This window comes from Rhincodon typus, chromosome 5 (assembly GCF_021869965.1).
Source record: "Rhincodon typus isolate 14 chromosome 5, sRhiTyp1.1, whole genome shotgun sequence".
Taxonomy (NCBI): domain Eukaryota; kingdom Metazoa; phylum Chordata; class Chondrichthyes; order Orectolobiformes; family Rhincodontidae; genus Rhincodon; species Rhincodon typus.
The window spans coordinates 66177900-66198850 of NC_063336.1; the positions used below are offsets into that span (position 1 = coordinate 66177900).

At 38.3% G+C, this 20951-nt stretch overlaps 1 protein-coding gene across 3 annotated transcripts in view; it reads right to left on the reverse strand.

The window, feature by feature from the left end:
* Positions 1 to 424: 424 nt before the first annotated feature.
* The window catches only part of LOC109937079 (protein eva-1 homolog A), a 147111-nt gene continuing 126584 nt past the window's right edge, over positions 425 to 20951 (reverse strand). For all 3 annotated transcript variants that reach the window (XM_048596584.1, XM_020535695.2, XM_048596585.1), the window contains 3 exons: positions 16883 to 17047; positions 11223 to 11384; positions 425 to 2156 (listed from right to left, as the gene is read on the reverse strand). In XM_048596584.1, the coding sequence (XP_048452541.1) occupies positions 1789 to 2156; positions 11223 to 11384; positions 16883 to 17047 (695 nt within the window). In that variant the 3' untranslated portion in view covers positions 425 to 1788. The remainder of the gene's footprint in view (positions 2157 to 11222; positions 11385 to 16882; positions 17048 to 20951) is intronic.

The window sequence follows — 20951 nt, forward strand, 5'->3', positions numbered from 1 at the left end:
ATCTGTGCCTATACCTAACACACATCTCCAACTTAGTCTCATTCTCTGTTTATACGTAGGCCCAAAATACAGATGTAATCATTTGACCCTTAAGACATTTGTCTGTTTGACCCTGAATCAGGACATAAAACTAACATCATTTCTCATACTGTGATAGCTCCCTTGAAGGATTCACCGACTGCCTAATTAAGTTCCTGATTCTGGTCCTATCACTTCAAGTACAAACAGAAGATCAGTGCATTGTGCATATAACGTGCATTCTTCAATTCATTGATAGATGTTTGAGGTAAATTTAAATATCTCACCTCTTGAATCATAAGTAGGAAGCGATCACCGAGCCAAAGAGTCGTTTTGAGTGTCAGGTAGCAGACCGTAACATATTCCAGAGTTGTGGCAACAAACTAAATTTAACAACAGCACCAAGTGTTTCAACAGCCAATTTATTACAAAAACATACAGATGCACATAAGTTGAAAAACAATTTGTATTTTAATAGCTTTAATAGTGTTCTTTTGTGTTTTAAAATTACAACTTTTTTACATAGTAAAATATCAAGTATTTTGTCATGGTTTTGTGGTTTAAGTTCCTGAATATATAAAACTAGTTAATCCATCACAAATCTTTAGTGGAACGTCAAAGAGAGATTTGTCAAAGAGAGATTCTAGTCACAATTAGATGAAATAGATTTTCTCAATTTTTTTTTAAATTGGAGCCAAGTTTTATTGCAGTAACAAATAAAATCAAACTGCATGACTATATGCTCAGTTCTTCTGTATGTCAAAAAAGCTGAGCATAAATTGCCTTACAATACTTCATTAAGTAAACTGAAGTATCAGTGTGACTCATACCACTAATAGAAAGTACTAGAAATACAAAGCAAGTCAACATCTGAAGTAGAAAAACAGTTTGATTTCTTGAGCATTTTTGCTTTTTTTAAGACATCTAACATATGCAATATTTCTTTATATTACCACATTGATAACATGGGACTAAAAAGAAACTCAAGCAGATGCTAAGAAAACTGGGCAAACTGATTTGATTATTTTTCAGCATCTTGTCAAGGGTCCTGACTATCTCAATGCTGAGATCCAAGAAGAATAACAACATTCAGAATTAGATTGATACTTGTTTCACTTTGTAAATCATTATCCAAGAAAAGATAATGGTTTTGGTTTTGGTCAAACAAGCTTTGGCACATTACATTCATGCATCCTAATTTTGTAATTTATAATGTTTTGTCAATATAATAAAATGTTGGCTGCAGAACTTTCCAATTACCACATTAAACAAGTTGGAAAGGCAAAGGCACTTTCATGAATTTTTCTCTTAAAATCACTATTTAACCTCTTTGAGGCTTTTCCTTTTTCCCAAATGTTGTGTACAATCAGTGATGCATCCTGAAAAATATGAAAACTCTCAATTAAACTTTAACAAATAAAATAGCAGGATTTTATCCCTGAGGCACCAGTTCAGTTTTGCCACTGGAGAATAGATCTACAAATTTGTTAAATAAAGGTAAATTCCTTAATGAATTAAGGATGAGATTATTCAGTGGATATGGTAACAATTCATTCTTCAGATATTAAGGAGAACAAATTGATTTTAATACTTGTAGAAGTTCTTTCAAATGCTTAGTGAAATTAAAGTTCTTTATTCCATTATTATCTGGAGGTGCACCCAGAGCTGAGGATAACTATAGCTCCAGTCACATACAGCCATTGGATGCTAAAAGCACCATCATGTCTTTCAAATCATTACCATATCATCATTTTGGATCCAGATAACATATTAGTAATAGCGATTCAAACTTCTTGTGGCAGGAATATCTGGCTGGCCATTCATCCAAATCTCCCGAATTATCCGTTCTCTCTCTTCCAATCTCTGCGCCCGTTCCAATTCTTCAGCCGAGGTAAAAACGTTCATATTTAAAGTTCTCTCAAAGCGGCGATGCCGCCTTGCAGATAGATCGGAGGTAGTATCAGAGTTATCATCATCACTGTCATCATCATCATTACTATCCCCATCAACTGCACTTTTTACCCCTGATTTTTTAAAATCTGTCCGGCAGGATATCCGCACGACCAGAGCGCACAGTGTTAAAATCAGTCCAATACACACACCAGACACAAAATACAAAGCAGTTTTCTCAGGATTGTCTGTAAAGGAAACAGAATTGATTTGTGTTATACAATTGTTTCATTTAGAAACATATTGTAACCTCCTTAAATGTTTGTGCACCCACCCTTCTTTCCTGCATCAATCATGAACCACACACAAATTTTCTTTTTCAGTTCACCAGAAGGACATGATAGTCCAGCCCCACACTTCTCAATAGGCAGCAATGAAAGTGCATTATTCATATATTTATATTCATATAATTCTGTTTTGTGTTAAGCATCACAGCTAGTATGCAAAATAACTTTAATAGACATGCTCATGATATCTTCACTGCAACATGGTCTGTGACCTGATGGGAGAAAGGGCTCACACTCCAACATATTGGGGTCACTTGCAGAATTACACACTAAGAGAAACATGCAACAGTTTGTAACCAAATTGCTCAGTACTATCCCAGACATGGCAGTGCTTGAGATTGTAATATATATGTAGATACAAGGAACTACATCAAAAGCTAATTGAATCTTTCAGGACTACATCCATTTCTTATACAATGGGAACCAATATAAATATCATCTCATCAGGTACAAATACTCTGATGAGGATTAAAAGCCCAGCTATCTGCAATGATTAGATCACGTTCCCCCTGTTTTCCATGTTCTATAGTTGTATTTGTTTCTGCTAATGTAATAACAGAAATGTTTCTAGTACTCCCAAATGCTCTTCTAAACATTTTGTTAAAATGTCTTCCGATTGATAATAGTTGAGAAATAACAACTATTTCTGTCAACAGTCTTCAAAATAACTGTTAAAGTGTGTATCTTTAAATTCTTTTAATTTTAATGTTCATTAAAATTCCACTCTCCATTCTTCCTGAGCCCTCATCCAAGCTGACCTAATTCAAGCAGCCCAGGAATTCCTATCATTTTCAACAGCATAATATAAATTCCAGTGCTTAATACAAAAAAGTAATAACTTCTTAACGGTTCAAAAGTCAGTCTATACTTCTTAATTGTGAGCTTCAATTGGCGCCAACCCTTCCGTGTTTGCCAAAAGGCTTATGTACCCTTCAAGTTGTTGGTGAGATAAAACTTTTACTTATTTGGCCATTCACTGAAGCCCATGCTGTCACTCTTGTTGACAAATTTATTGACTCACTGTTGTTATGAGTATTTTCAAATTATCCTTTCATTTAAATCAATGGTAACCTAAGTGATAGGGTAGGTTTCTACAGATAAACTTCAGTTTCATTATTTATAGTAGTTAATGTTTAACACATATAATAATTCATCAATCAAAATGAAATTCTCCTCTTTGTAGCCAAGTGTCCTGCCATGCTGCCTTGTTAAACTTTAACTGCTTGAACCTAAATTTATTCTATTGCCTGTAGCCAACATAATCCTCAAGTACCACAAGACATAGAAATTGAAACTGAGGAAGCATATTCAGTTACTTTTGTTTTAAGATACAACAAAGTTCATATGTAAGAAAATATAATTGAACATATTTAAACATACCAGTATTTCCTGTAAGTGGTCATTTTAAGTTCAAATTTGTTTCATTCATACTACATGTTTTTCTTGCTGAAGCTACAGATCAAACCCAGCAAATTTTGTGATGTAAAGACGTGCTTAGCCCAGCTATTTGTAAATTGTCCAACAGATTTACTTTCATTCAGTTACCATGTGAAATTGATTAAAGCGCCTGGTTAATGCATAGACATGGAAGAGGTCAGATGCCAGTGGGAGGGCATTTACAGCTTTCCACCCACTGTTTCTAACTGTACTCTTGTTGGCTGTCCAAGTCAAGCAGCAGTAAAAGGCACAGCACCTTCTAATGAAATAACAAGACTATAAATAAACATTAACTTTAAGTGACTCAGTGCATATTTCAGGCTTCATCTTTTTGCCAGCTTTATTTATGCAGGAAAATTAACTAAATTAAAACTCCAACATTTCTTTTCATGACTAATGAATGACATGCTTCAAAAACCAATTTGTTGGAATAAAAAGAATTACCAACAAACTTTCAGGTCTGCAAAACTCCTTGTGAGGTTACACATCTGAGGTTTTTTTCTAAATGGATACCCTGTCATCAGACAACTATTCAAAATGGGAAATCAATCTGCAGTTATCTATCTTTTATTTCTAAGTTCTATTTACAAGGTTGACTTTGGAGAGAGAAAAACATAATTATAATACTGATAAATATCCACTAACATATGGTTAGATATAATCAGTTTATAATTCAACAAGGTACGCAGCTTGACAAAACAGGATATTTAATTATTAACTACTGCTTGCAGATGAACATTTCTGTTCTATATTAAGCAATACTTTTGTATAAACTTTAGTCTTAAGGTTCTTGTATCACATCGGCACTAAAATACAAAGTACACCTTAATTTCTGTTCATTTAGGAATTATTATACATTGCATATTGAATATCTTAGCAAATATGAAATAGTTAGACAAGCTGTGTTCAACATTCTTTTGTTTCTTATTGATTGTTCAAGGGAGCAGGGTCTCCACTGATTACTGAAAAATCCAGGCATTGTTGTAGCCAACATCCACTTGTTAAAATACTACTACATACTGAGCACACTGTTGATTGTCTAGCCTTATGCCTCACTAATGTGAAGCTCCAGGTCTTGCTGTAATGTCTGGCCCCTTGCAGGCCTCTCAAATGTTTTAGTTATTATGACTTTGAATGTGAAGTAGGTCTCCACCTGACTGAGGGAACAAAAGAACCATGATCTGAGTTGAAATGATAGAACAGGGAGATGGGGGTGGAGGAGAAGGGTTTTGACAGGCAGGAATGCAGTACAACATCCTCACCACCTGTCTGTATCTTTTCCACTAGGTCTACAGATGTAAAATTGACTCAGATCACCCTGAAGAACCCTAGGCTAACAAAAGTTTGGTGTTATTGCAGCTTTTGCACTATTAGTGTGTTCAGCACATTAGCAGTCTAATCGTCACTGATAATATTAGAATAATTTTAAATGCAAATAAAAGTCCTCAAAACATTTAATGCATTTGGCACCTGTATTATAGCCATCACTTATTTTCAAGGATCAGTTTCAGCATGTTACAGTCGCATGTAAAATTTTGTCAATTTATTTTTTCACTGTCATTATACTTCTAAACAAAACCATTGTCAACATATTTTAGCAAAAAGCACCAATAAAAAAAAATGTTGCGACAGTTCCGCACACACCAATATTAACTTCTAAACTTATGATATAATATACAAAATAATCAAAAACATTTTACAAGAATAACCATAAACCAGCCCCAAAAGCTCTGTTTCCATCAGAAGCAGCCCTCCTGACTTCTGATCATTCATCACCTTAAACCACAGGTACTGGTAAATAACACTGCATTTATATTTTCTTCAATGTCTCCAGAACTAGAATTCCCAAAGCTTTTATTGTTCTCCTAATTAGAAAAACCTCCAATAACCAATTTTCCTACAATACAGAGTGAAAATAGAAAATTATGGAAATGCTCCATAAGCATGGCAGCATCCTTGATGAGAGAAACATAGTTAACAGCCGTATTTTTACTACAATGTTGGTGGTCCAAGTTGGGACGTTTACTTATTCAGCAGACCCGTCTTGGTGTAAAATACCCCTTTACACACAATGTTGACTCTGGGCAGAGAGCATAGGGTCAGACCCGCTGCTCCTAAAAGCAGATCGGAAGCTTCATGCTGAGGTGGGCTGGTTAAAATGCTGTCCTCTGTCCCATATGCTTAATTACATTTTAGGACCTCCAGCCCTCATATCTCATGTTCCATTATTCAATCCCCCTCCCACCAATTCCTTTGCCACCTTCATGCAACCTCCCCCATGCCAAATCAATGCCCTCATAACCCCAATGACCCTTCATGCTCTCCACGACAACTCATGGCCCTTCTGTGCCCATTCATACAATATACACTATGCACAGTATCAATTAACCCTCCAGCAACAATAGCATATGGGAAACTGCTTAGAAGAAAACATGTATTCATATTCTTTTGAAAAAATACCTTGTAAGCAGTCCAACTTGGCTTGTCCTGAGGAAGGGTCACCGGACCCGAAACGTGAACTCTGTTTTTACCTTCACAGATGCTGCCAGACCTGCTGAGCTTTTCCAGCAACTTTGTTGCTGTTAGCTCATTAATATTCTACTTCTTCTTACTGAACACACCAAATAATCCTGATGTCGAAAAATTTCAATATGGAAACCAATGCATGTATCAATGACTTCAGCTTGTCACTGGCTCTGAACCGGGGTAAAATCAAACAACATCTCAGAACATGATCCACTGGCACCCCAGATATTGATAACTGGCATTTGTCTCATGACCCTTGTGGCATTTCTCTGATCCACCAGCAGGCCATTCAGTAACCACAGTCTTGCATTGCAGAGAGCATCAGTAACTGGCATTGAAAGGCTGCAGCAGGGCACTTTCTGCACAGGAACAGGTACCCAGCTCATGGATTGAATCAGGCTGCATCTCAGGGCTGCTTGTTTGCTCTCTAAGCACTTGCACACTGACTGCCTACTGGCATGCTTGCAATTCTGCCTTAGAACGCTGGCACTTCAGCCAGAGCCAAAGGTTATCAGTATGCTACACTGATGTGTTCTTTCAAACAGACAGATAGTCTGCTGGCCAGGCTTGGCTGTAATGATTGGTCTGGGAGCATGGGTGTCTTGCTGTACAGCACAAGCAGATGTCAATCTAACACCTGCAGCATGTGGCAGCTGCTTATGCAGAAACGCACTGCTGCCTGTAAGGGGATGGGGTAGTCTTCAGTCTAGACAAGGCAGGGACAATGGTTGTTCAGGAGTCCTAGTACTGTCAGTCATGGGAAGAGTCCGTGCACAATATAGGGACTGTAATGGTCAGTCATCAGCTCGGGATGTTCACCATCAGGCAAACTATCCAGCGGCACTTCAGGGAGTGGGCAACGGTCTGTCCTTTTGGATCCAGGCAGAGCAGTCAGGGGAATTGTATCCGATTTGTTGAGGAGCTGGAAGGACAACTATCAGGGTTTTCTCAGTCATGCCTATGGGTTGCTTGTCAAAGTTAGTCAGAGGTCTGGGAAACATAATCCCAGGGGTGTGTTCATTGATCATTAAGGAGGGTGCAAGGGGGTCCTGTACAGGCAGCAGGGGGAATCACTGCAAAAAGTGCTGGGGAGTGGGTCCAGCATGAAGGGTGGGGAGGGAAACAAAGGCATTGTTGAGATGGGAACCCAAGGACAGTGACAGAGTGAAACTGAGGATGCATGAGGGTGTGCAGAACAGCAATGGATGGCATGATAGGCTACAGGAGATAGGGGAGTTATTGGTAGTGACCTTGATCATGGCCTCAGAGGAGCAGTGAAGGAGCAGGGTGGGCATCATGAAGGTGTAATGATGGGGACCAAGTGGCACCGAGGAGAATTAAAAGTGAAATTCAGTGTGGTGGATCTCCATATTGTGAAAATGGGTTGTGATTGTGTGTGTGTGCGTGTGAAGTGTGCGTGTGTAGTGTGTGTGTAGTGTGACAGTGAAGTGCGAGAGTGAAGTGTGACTGTGAAGTGGTGAAGTGCGTGTGCGAAGTGTGTGTGAAGTATGAAGTGTGAGTATTTGTGTGTGTTGGTACCTGGAAATGAGGCAGAGTGCTGACTACTGCAGTGCCTGCCATCACTTGCTGTTCTCTAAATATGGAATGCAACTTACAAATGGCTTGAATAATGCCCTGGGAGAACAAAGTCACAGTGGCTTTGATGGGTGAAAGCACAGAATCCACATCTGTTGGACATTAGGAAATTAGAGTGGCAAGTACATGAAGCATAGGTTTGCAAACTCCAGCTACATTTCATTTGCAAACATTTCATCACGCAAGTGCAATGTATGCTGTGTCAACGTGCTTAGGCATCAAATATTTGTCAAAAGGAAGATTGAACCATGTAATTGATGCTAATTCAACTAATATTGTCATCTCAATGGTGCAAAAATTAGCAACAATAACTTTAAAGGAGGTGAATGCTGGGCAAAAGTGCCCCATCATTTATGGAGGTTCTAATGGTTCTATCTGGAACTTGGGGATCATTTCTGCCTCATAATTCAGGTAAGTATGATGATGGAAATTGAAATGGTTGATGTGGGTCTGGGATGGCAAGGAGATTGGAGTGCATAGGCACTCCTTTTTGGATGTTGATTATTTAGCCAGCATGGGATCTTTACCAAGTTGGACACATGCTCTATTCAAGGCCAAGGTGGAACAGACAATAGGACTGCTGAAGATATAGTTCCACTGCTTGGAGCAGACTGAGAGGGAATCCAGCATAGTCCACACAGAATATGCTACACCATCTTGGCTTGCTGTATTCTGCACAATTGAGCAGTGCACAATTGGAGTAGGCAAAAAAGGAACATAATAGATGCTGAGGACCAGGGAATAGGAGCAGCAATCTGAGAAGAAGGATAAGGACATTGAGCTGGCGGAAGGTCTCCCTGAGCAGTTCAGAGCTCAGCTGCATCAGACACTACAAGACAAACAGGACCTGACTGGGATCCAGTAGATGCTTGCTGGGTGCAGAAGACAATCATGGACCTTGACTGTAATTTGTTTCTCATTGTGGATGCAAACCATATCTTGTTTTTATTTCCTTTGTGTTCCGTTTTTCTGGCTGCCAACAAATGATCATATTTGGACTTGTCCAAATGCTTGCCTGCAGGTGCTGATCCCCTATTGGACAAATTCAAGGTACAGGCAAGCAATGGGTATTGGGGAAAGAGTAAAAGTAAAATTGCCAGTGGGCCATAGGCCTGATCTCTCATTAGAAAGAGATGACTAGTGGTGAGTTTAACCTGATGGTCACCATGCCTCAGGTGAGGGGTGAAGTTGATAGATGATCTTCATGGTGACCTCAGCCAGTGCCAGAGTTGAACACAAGCTATTCGCGTCACTCTGCATCACAAACCAGCCATCCAGTCAACAGAACTAACCAATACCCGTGTGGAAAGAGAATCAGGGACTCAGAGAGTCTTCAGACGGATGTATTAAAGATCAGGTAGATACTCTGTGGTCTGGCGGTTGAAAGAATGGGCTGTATGAGGGAGTGTCAGTCATGTCAGCTATGTCCCATGGGCAGCATGACTTTGTAACTGCTACACCATTACATTGCTTATGAGAGGCAACGCAGGATTCCTACCACTTGGCTGGATGCACAGCAGTCTCTCAAAGATGGCATGGATACAAGGGGTGCAGGTCTTTTGGCAGACATCCATTAAGTGGTGAATTGTCCTGGGAATAGCATGTGGTAAGATGGGGATAGAATCAGTCATAAAAAACACCATAGGATCAAAGCAGGTTGTTAATGAGGTGCATTTGGGAAAATACGACGTGAAATCGTTCAGCCTCGCAGAAAGAATTTCTCCAAAGAAATCAATACAACTCCCACATAGCCAAAGATAGATAAGATTCAGCCCCTAGTGTTAGGGGTGAAGCTTGACCAGTCAATAAGCCTGCCTAATGAGACTGCTATTCTAGTTGATGAGAGTAAACCGGGCTGGGGACCAAGAAGGGCTCAGGTCAAAAGGCCATCTTTTTTAATTGTGTCCTATCCCATGCAAGCCTTTGGTGAAAAGCTATGTATATTCTCCTAGCTGTGATGAAAGATCAGTAGTCTGATACAATATGAGCTGCTGAATGCTGAAGGCAGTTTTATGTTTTAAATGTGAACACTGGCTGATGTTTGAGAGAAAGCATCCATTATGGTGCCAGTTGAAGTTCATTGCTAACTGCAAAGTAGCGACAGAGATGCCTGGCATTCAGCTTCCTATTCTGCAGTCTTGTGCAGTGGCAACCTTACAATGCTAGCTCACACCCACAGGAGTATGACACATTGAGTAGGCACTAGTATATGTCCTGGCAGAGCACAGAAGTTTATTCATCCTCTTACGACACTGGAACCAGGACAAATCACTGCTTTCATCAATGAAGACGGCTCTTGTTAATATTCGTAGGTAAATGAACTTACTTTCTCTCTTGGCCAGTATTGAGGAGAAACTCGAGCAATGATCTGGCTAATTTGCTTTGGTCTGCACAGGCCTCCAAGGACTATGCATGGCAGTGACTTGGCAGGAGTCAATGCTGTGAATGATAAATCCACACCAATTGTGTCTATGTGAGTGGCAGTGATGAGCGGACGTTGAGGGAAGCTCCAGGATTGCGATGATTGAAATATTGGCTAGATGAAGTGTTGGCAAAATATGATGTATAAGGTACATGATTTTCAACATTTCTTCAGAGAGGGAAATACACAAATATCAAAATAACTGATCCTTTTGCACAATTAGGCTGGTCACTACTGTCCATCAATAAAGTCTGTTACATATACATCAGATTCAAATATCTTTTGTTTACTGAAGATGCATGATTCTGAATGTGAACGCTCAGTTCCTTCTAACTCGATATTAAACTTTTTTTAAAAAGGCCACCTCTTCAGTGGCATCTACTTGCAAGGCCATTTTGATACATGGAAAACCTGACTGGAGCAATGCAGCAATTTCTCTGTTCAGGGCAGCCCAATTTCCCTAAGAGATCCTAAAACATATGTTTGATATCTAATTGCAACATGCCACCCTAACACTTGAGAAAATACCTGGTGTCAATAGCAGATCAAACATCACTGACACACACACATGACACCAAAGATACAGATTCAGCAACAGCATAGCCTTGACCATACCAGCTCTGATTTCTCCTAATTTCAACTCCAACCACCAAGCTTTGATTTTTCTGATTGTGCCTCTTAAAATTTCATTGGTTTATGTTACTACTGACAGCAAAACTTTCAACTGATGTAAGGCTTAATCTCTGCATTGCCTTCCATAGAGTCTTTGCCTTTCTACATCTCCCTCCTCACTAAAAACCTTCATAGAACCCATTCTCTGACCAAGATTTCAAATACTAGGCTCTTTTTTCTTAATTCTGCATGCATTTTCTTCATAATTATATATGAAGCACATTAGGATACTCTTTATCTTTAAAGAAAGTTTCTTCCACCACCATATTATTTTTTACACTAAGTTATAAAACAAAATGGAATTATTGACCTACCTATGATATAAGTATAGGTTTCCAAAAGGTTGCTTAATAATGCCATCTCAGTCCGAATACCCCTTGTTTCAACAAGTTGCTTGTCAATCTTATCCACTGGGGCTGGTAATGGTTTGGCATCTATTGGGTAATCAGAAGCGGATCTTTCTTTCTTCTTTTCTTCTACATAAATACAGTAAAACATCGAGTTAAGTATTGCCTAGTAAATAGTGTTCAATGCTACAAAACATTCTTATTCATTTGAAAATCATAAAGTCACAATGTACTTAACAAAAAAACTTCAAACAATAACTTAAAGTCATATAGGTGAAAGAGCATAGATATACAGGTGTATTTTTGGGCAACAATCCACCATGTGTGATTCCAATGTATGTAATAGTAACTTTTTCTAGACTTTTGACCAGGCACATTAAACCATTGTTCACTATTTTGCTGTAACTAAAAGACAGAGCTGATGGATTTTATTACTACTTCAAAGGCTCTTTTATTATATTTATCCAAGACAAGATATAACTTCCTCTCAAGTTATAGATAAGGAATGTTAATAATTTAATTGAAATTTGCTGAGGGTTGCCAATGCTTCTATAAAAGAAGCATTGAGATGTTATCTGCTGCTTCCCAGGCTTTGCCTCCAGCAGTTAAATTTTAATATGTTCTAAAACAAGTTAGCCAAGAAATCCTGATTGGTTTTCAAACACAAACACTTCACTTGATTGTTACAAAAGAGCTGAAATAAATCTCACTACATTTCAGTTCTTAAATAAAATTAGGTACAATGGAGGCAATGATCTCTAATCCTTCCAATTTACTCTTACTGTAACACGGCAAGAGTTTGCAGAAGGGTTGGACATTAGGCCAGGACACTGATGCTGTTTCTCAGAGATATCACGAGATCGATTCAGACTGCACCAGACTGGTAGTCAGGATGGCATCAAGAATTCCTAACATGGGATTTCCCACATGTCCAGCTTCCCAACATTTGAGTGTATCACAGGCACTGGAATGCTTGAAGACAGCAGGCCGTCAAATGGCACAAATGAGAATGCTGAGGTCTGACTAAATAAAGCTCTTTAAAATTATGAAAGGTTTTAATAAAGCTGAGAGAGAGGATTTTCACTTGAGGGGAACAGCAAAGATAATAGCCATCAATGTATGATAATCATCAATAAATAATGGAATACTCTCCACTTGCCTAGATGAGTGCAGAACTAACACTCAAGAATTTGAGTATTGCTGAAAAATGACATTTTGTCAAAACTTTTCCTCATGCACTCATCAGGTGTTGCCTCTACCACAGAGTCTATTGGCCAACTATTCAGCACATTTTTTCTTCTGCAGTATAAACATTATTCTCCATTTACATTGGTATTCTTGCAAATTATCCTGGAGTACAAAACAAAAAGTTTTGACAAAACGTGTCTTTTTGCAATGATACTCACTAAGCTCAACGCAATCCAAGATAAAGTAGTCCAACTGATTAGCACTCTATTAAAAATCCACTTGCACCAATGCACAGTGGCAGCAGTGTGTACCATCTACAAGATGCACTGCAACAACTCACCTAGCCTCCCGCAAGTTCACCTATGAGACCCATGATCTTTACTACCTAGAAAGACAAGGGCAGCAGATGTATGGAAGCCCCACCAAGCCACATGCCATCCTGAATTGAAACTACATCACTGCTCCTTCACTCACATTGGGGCAAGATCATAGAATTCTCTTCCTAACAGCAGTGTGGTGTACCTACTCAATATGGACTGCAGCAGTTCAATAACGTCGCTCACTGTCACCTTCTCAAGGATAATAATCAAATTGCACAGAGGCATTTAAGAGTCAACTACATTGCTGTGGGCCTGGAGTCATATGTAGACCAGACCAGGTAGTGATGGCAGATTTCCTTCCCTAAAGGATATTATTGATCCAAATGTGTTTTTATGACAGTTGACAGTGGTCACACTGACAGGCCTGGGATTCTGGATTGTTAGCGTAGTGACATTACCACTTCATCACTGTCTTCCCTATGGATGGGGTTGGATAATGAGTCTAGATAGTTACAAAGAAGCCACAGAATGGTAGATAGAGAATACTGCCAAACTCTGTGCTAAGGTAGTTAAGCCACCAACTACAGATAACACAATATTCTCAGGTGAAATTTGATAACAAACAGTAATGTTTGTGGACACCCAAATGTTAGTAACTTGCTTAGAGTTGTATGTGCCAAACAAAATCTAAATTTTGGAGATTGCAAACCAATTTATACACTATCTTCAAAAATGTAGTTTGAGCAGTATGTGATAGAGACACAGGATTATCAGTGAAACAATTAAACAACGGATTATCAACAATGTTCAAAGTTTTAAAAATAATTGATACTTTGAAAGCTGCAACGATCTCTGGTTATCTATTTATAGATTTGAGATCAAATATCTTCATATATATCCTGTCAACCGTTCCACCATAAATTCCTATATAAACTCCTTGCAATGGAAGTTGTCTTTATAAACTTAATACATTGCATGATAATAGTGATAACAATAGAATACCAGCTTCAGATTTGTCAGCTGCTCACCCATCATATGACCTATCCAACTCCACTTCCCAAACTTCTGAAAATTCTATTAACCGTAAATATTAATATTTACTCAGCGTTACATAAAAATAGGAACAGAATTTGACTTCATGTGGTATCTCAATTACATCTTACATAATTATAATTATCCTCTAATTCCTACATCACCCGAAAGGTACAGTTATTATGAGCTCGTGTGTGTGCACACAATACTACGTATCTATTATGATATCTTACATCTTTACAGATGTTCTGACTATAAAACTTTTCACACTGTAAATATTTATGATTCCAATCTGATTGGCGTCAGTTCTGTACTCGCAGCAATGTCAGATTCCAGTGGTGGCCAATACTGGAGTCCTTGGCAGTCCCTAAAGAAGTGAAGGTTAAGGAGCCAGACTTCAAGGTAGGTTCAGTGTATTGGTGGGCCTGGCTGACAGCCTACTGTGAGGAGTTGATTGGGGGTGGGGAGGATTTGGTTTGAGAAGCTAGAGGAAAGAGTTAAGGGAGAAGTATGGTTTTGGAGTGTCCTGTGCACAAGGTACTACAATTGAAGTCCCGATTCCCTTCATGCCTGACAGCAGTGCACACGCTAATGGCTATCCAAGTGGCAGAGGCCTCCCTTAGCCGTGTGTGAAACAGCAATGGAGGCCGAATGAGAAATTTGAGCGTCCCATGGTCAAGTTGGCAAATTGGTTTCTCCCCCACACTGTAAAATGGTATACAAGGAGGCAGGTGGGAAGAGCATGCACAACCATATTATGAGTGCATTGTGTTTGATATTCAAACGTGGAGATGGGTGGGAGGAATCCAGTCTTCTGAGCCACCTTCTTTTTTTCCCATGTGTTCTTCTTTAATATTCAATCTATTGCTCTTTTCTCAGTAGCTGAAATTTGTATTAGAATCCCCACAGTGTGGAAACAGGCCCTTTGGCCCAACAAGTCCACACCAACATTCAGAACATCCCACCCAGACCCATCCCCCTGTAACCCACCTAAACTACACATCCCTGAACAATATGGGCAATTTAGCATGGCTAATCGACTTAACCTGCACATCTTTGGACTGTGGGAGGAAACCGGAACACCTGGAGGAATCCCATGCAGACAAGGGGAGAATGTGCAAACTCCACACAGACAGTCGCCTGAGGGTGGAATCGAACCCGAGTCCCTGACGCTGTGAGGCAGCAGTGTTAACCACTGAGCCACCGTGCCGCCCCAAATTGTCTTGTTCAAATAAAATACAAATTATTTCATTGATTGTGTGATACAGAGAATTAGCTTGAGATTATCATTTTAATGTTTCCATTAAAGTTTTCTTTGAACATTGCAGCCTCTCTGAAATGACTGGGATTAAGTTTGATATTTTTTTCTAAACAGTTACACTGTTAGCTAAATGCAGCTCAGGTGCCCACTTCCTGCGAAACTGCTCGATCATTGAAAATATAAAGATATTGGATTTTCATTGCCCAGAAAATCATTTATGTTGTGTAGGTTCTAAGTTGCAAACGGTGATCCTGCAGAATCCGTGAACTCCGAAGGATCTACTTAAGAAATTTAGGATTCTGCAGGACACTTTCCTTGCACCTTGAACTCTCCAATGGTATCTATTTAAATCAGAGTTTTTGGAGGGTTTTGCTGCATTAAGTAATAGGTACTCAGGAAGTTAGAAACATCAATAAATATCTAGTCTAACTTCTCAGTAACCATTGAACCGAACATCTCAAATCCAATATGATCTCTCACACTCGCATCTACACCTCCCTAAGCCCCCCTACAATTCCCAGACTCTGACCCAACACCTCATCTCCCCCTTGGACTGACACATACCCCACCTACAGGACTCAGCAGCTCCTCCTTCTCTGTCACCAGACCTGTCACACCTACCCCATCCCAGGATCCTGACAGACATCCCCATTTCCCAATACTAGACTTCTCCCCCGCCCCAGCATCTCTCCTGCCTTTAGATCTGATAGCCCCCATCCTCCCTTAGACCAGACAGCAAATCACATGCCACCAACCCAATATATCCCACTTGCAGTGACCTGCGCAAAACACTTCAAGACATATATGTCCCTTGTACCCTGGCTCTTTACTCACCTGACATTCTGAGTGTTCTGAGGAAGGGTCATTAACCCAAAATGTTAACTCTGATTTCTCTCCACAGATGCTGCCAGACCTGCTGAGCTTTTCCAACAAATTCTGTTTTTGTTGACATCTAACATACCTGGCATGCAGCCCCTACCCACCTGACATCCTTTTACACTAAACACTTACCTGATGTATTTACCCTTTCACAGGAGCTGTCAAAGTGACTGTGATACTGGACATTTAAATTACAGAACATAGCCACTGACTGCTGCAAAATGGGGTGTGGTTTGCTTTCCCCAACTGTTCTATGCAATGAGAGACCTGTCAGAATGAAAGCATGGTTCTGCATTTCTGAAGGAGCTCTGATCAGAACTTCCTGTCAGAAACATGGAGCGCTTTTTTAAAAAAAGGAGCTGAGTGGCAATCTGCCCGGGATTGCAATTTCATGGAAAGTTCCGGCCCAATATTTGTTTGTGCATAGAGTGCCTTGCATTCATCTGCTTCAATTCAGTTGTAGCAACAGGTGATGTAGGCACAAGTTTCCTTCATGAAAATTGACTCCAATATATATGGTTCTAAATGGACAAAATGGTATCCATTTAAATCACAGTATATGGTCGGGTTTTGGTTTCGGGTTTTTAAGTAAATAGTTACTCAGGAAGCGTTAGAAACATTATTAAATACCTAGTCTAACTTCTGGCTAACCATTCCACTGAACAACCAACCCCACATCTAATCTCACCACTTTCAACTACACCTTCCCAAGACCCCTTACAATTCCCAGACCCTGATCCAACACTTCATCTCCCCCACTACTGGAACTCAGCACCCCTACTTCCCTGTCACCAGACCGGCACCCTTACCTCTCATGGGCCTCTGTAGTAATAAGCTTTTGCGATGACAAAACATTAACAAAGAGCATTTTTTGAAAGAAGTTAAATTGGCAGTTTTCCAGAGGTCACCATTAATATTTCCTTATAAAATAATGGAAAACGACATACCTGGTAAAGACACTTCTGTTATAAAGGGTAGCACATCGTGGGGGAAGACACCATCACCTATAATGTTAGGATCGTATGGTTTAGGGTGTGGCGGAAAATTGGGGTGGTGAATCCCTTTGTAATGAGTTGGTTTGGGGTTGGTTTCACCCAGCAGTTTCTTAGGAACTGTAGGACAAAGTAAGTAACATTGTATTCAGTCACAATTAACACTCAAGAAAATTGATCACATGGAAACAATATCCATTTGTAAGTCTAAAGCAACTAAATTAAAACCATAAATCAAATATGACTATCATTTTATATTAAACATCCTGACATTCTCAGAAAGACGTGATTTCCTAAACACAATGACAATATCATATGGACAAACTAACAACTGATTTAATCCAACCAGACTGCCTCAACAATTTTCATGTACAAAAAAAAATGAAATTCAATCTCGACTTGAATTTGTATTAAGATTCACTGGAACTTCTGAGACAGGAAATTTCTGTTGTCAATTAAAGCAGATGAATATTTAACTTCTGCGCATTTGACAATCTAAGCTGTACTTCTTAGAGCAGTTACCACATTGATTTCAAAGGATTAATACCTCTAAAAAAAGACAATGGAATATTAAATCAATACATTAGTTATTATTCTGCTATTGCAGACAGCAACAAATTCTATTTTACTTTTGAAGTCAGATTATAACAACTTGTTGAAGTGCCAAAGTTCAAATTTAAAAATGATTATTTGTATGTGTGTATGTTTGTCAATTTATTAAAATTAGTCAGACTACTAGAGGTAAGTATTGAAATTAATCCTAAGTATTGCCCCTGATCATTACCTGGTGACATCTGTTTAACATAGCACATATGCATGACGAGTAAGTTCAGTATTAAGCTCTATTTGATGCCATAAATTGATCAAATAGACTGCCACTTCCTGTCAAGGTTCACTCTGCAGGGCAAATCGAAATCAGGAGGCTGTATGACAACATAAGTTTTTGATTGCTTCATTTTTAAAATCAATTAAAATAAATTTAAAAACAAATGGAAATAAGCCATTATCAAGGACCACAACGCAAGGCTCCAAGGCACAAACATGGAAAGCCCTGGTCATTAAGGTTAGAAAGACAAGGCAGAAAATTAGAAATGCAAAATACTTTGTTTTGTAGGGAATACAGAAATTAAGACTAACCACGGTTCCAGCAAATAATGTACAATTTCAAATTGCTGACTACTAAAGAAAATTGTTCAATTATAGAAATAGATTTCTACTTCAAGTTATCTTAAACTGTTTGTCAATGTTGTTTATTGGAAGGTAAAATGTTTTGTAACGTTTTAAGGACTTGAAAAATTATTTAACTTGCAAATAGCTTTTCTTTTGAAATTGGACATTCTTTTGTTATCTCCACATTTCTGTTTATGCGGTATTCTCTAACTAATAGCACAAGCAAGTAAGCTGTTCCTGGTAGTTATGTGGCATTCTTTATCTTTCAGATATTGGAGATACTTATTTTATCACAAATTGTGGCTGTGAAAATATGAATTCGAAATCAACAAAGAAAATTCAGGTTTGGAGTATTACTTAAGATAAAGAGCACACACAGTTGATTACTGAATATGAGTTTACAATTCACTTGTTACAACAATGGCATCCCAAATCAATTTAAAAAAAACAGAGCTTACATATCAACAACAATCTAATAACTCTAGCCAGAAAGTGCATGTGAATGTATGCCAGTTGAGGACAGAATTGAATTTTTTTTGTGATAGCAAACGCTATAAATCAGCTTTGTTTATGAATTATTTGCACTTTTCTAGGTACCAAAGTGCAGTCAACACCCTTACAAGGAATTAGAAAGCTAGGCAAGGAGGGGAGAAAAATGCAGGACGATGAAGGAAAAAATGGTCTCTTGCTTGCAAGCCCCACTGCTCCACAACTGTATCCTTTCAAAAGCAAATGCACAGATGCTTTCTTTCTAATTTAAAGCAAACCATTCAAATAAAATTTTATAGTAAACATGCTTTTGAAAAGAAATAAGAAGAATGCAGCTTTTTATGTTCATGTAGTTGCTGTGATGTTGTACTCTTTATATATTAGTTGATCAAACTATTAATAGTGGATTTTTTTTGTGAAACTAACATTTGTCATGATGTGAGTTTTTTTTTAGGTACTTTGCACTTCAAAAGAGACACATGCACAAATTCTCTATTTTTATTATCAGAATATTGATTCAGATAAATAATGAAACTGAGAAAATCCAACATTTAGATTAGGATTCTGTTTCAGACCTTTCAAGTAAACCAAAATAAACCTGTAGGTTCTCCTTCAATTTGTAAAGCGTGTTCAGGTTTTCAGAGTGAATTGAAAGAGCAAACAATGATAATTGTGGTTTTAACTTGGCTTGAATTTAATTTTACAACAATTAAGCCACCACATGACTAAATGTGATTTGACAGGAAGCCAGTCACTACCTGGAAATGGATTGGATTCCAACAGGAATAAAGTCACTGATTAAAATTTAGATTGGATTTACTCAGGATATCTTCTTTTGGTGGAATCAAGTTGATAAGAAATTAGTCACCTCCTGTATATGTTTAGATTCATGATAGCCCCAACAAATGCTCAATGTTTGGCTTAACTTTGAATTTCACTTGTGTTTGATTTAATCAGAATTTCATTTTCAGTGCATTTCAAATCACAATAATGTTTGAATAATGGCACCAAAGTAATAATATAAAGTAATGACATGAAACAAAGCATTGCAAAGATTTGTCAAGTTGAGTTAATTTAAATCGGTGTTGATGTCAAAAACTGTTATAATCCAGCAACAGAAATGTAGGAAGTGAAAGCGATTAATATAAAATCATTTACTTTCTGCTGCTTGACAATCTAAATGCAGTAACATTAGTTTCAATCCAAGACCACATTCTCTTACAATTCAGAACATTATCGCATTCATACAAGTTACAACCAAGGTGCGAGTTTTAAAACCGATGTAACATTCATCTTGAAGAGACTCCTTTGTCAGAATCCCTAGGATGAACTAAAATTGTTGGTTTATGGATTGTTTCAAATTAAATCACTACACCAGCTACCAATAGAAATTAGTGATTTTGTCCTTCAGCTGGTGCACTCAGCTTAAAAATGAGAAAACTTACCTAAGGATTTTAGCAATTGATGAAATTTGAGGTTGAAGTACTATCGGCTTATCAGCAAATTCTGGAATAGGCTTTTTGAATTGCATTCAAAATCCAGCTTGAACAAGTCAATTCAAGAAAGCATCATGTTACACACTGTCCCAGTATTGTTCATAATGACTGAACAAATGGACTTCTTGGCATGACATGAATATTCATGATGATGTAATCAATGATTCAGCTAGCCACGGATTTAGTTTTAATAAACTGCTCATTATACCATTCTGATGTCATCTTGCCATGCTAACTTTTTAAATTCTTATAAATTTTTTTTTGGAAACCCCACAAATTGATGTTATAGCACAAATCTGTTTATTCGATTCAACAAACGTAGAATCAATACTCATCTGTGAGACAGACAGTTACCAAATATTAACACAAGGTATTGCTGTGCAGTTAACAGATACAGTGGTAATATCCATGAATTCCAGTGGAAAAAGTCAAGGTCACAATTTCTTTCAACTACTGCTACAAAACTATTGCATATTTATGGTAGGTATATTGCCAGCTGATAAAAGACAGATGCAAAAGCAAAATACTTCTGACGAAAGGTCATTGACCTTAGATATTGGCTGTAAGGTTGTGGAGTACATAGTGGTGGCTATGGTGGTGGGAAGGAGGTGGAAATGTGCAGACAGTTCACTGTCCTCTCTCCTAAACTGGACCTGTGCCACTTCATTGATAATTTTTTGATTTTCCAAACCTATAATAGTTGTTTCTTGTTGTGTCTTTGTGTTTCTGCTTTTATGTGTATGAACTTCTCTTTAAAAAAAAGGGTAGAGTTTTATTTATTCATTTATTCATTCGTGGGACCTGGGTATCTCCGGAAAGTAGGTCATTGATGAAATTAATTTCATATAGGAAGATGGCTGTGGTTGTTG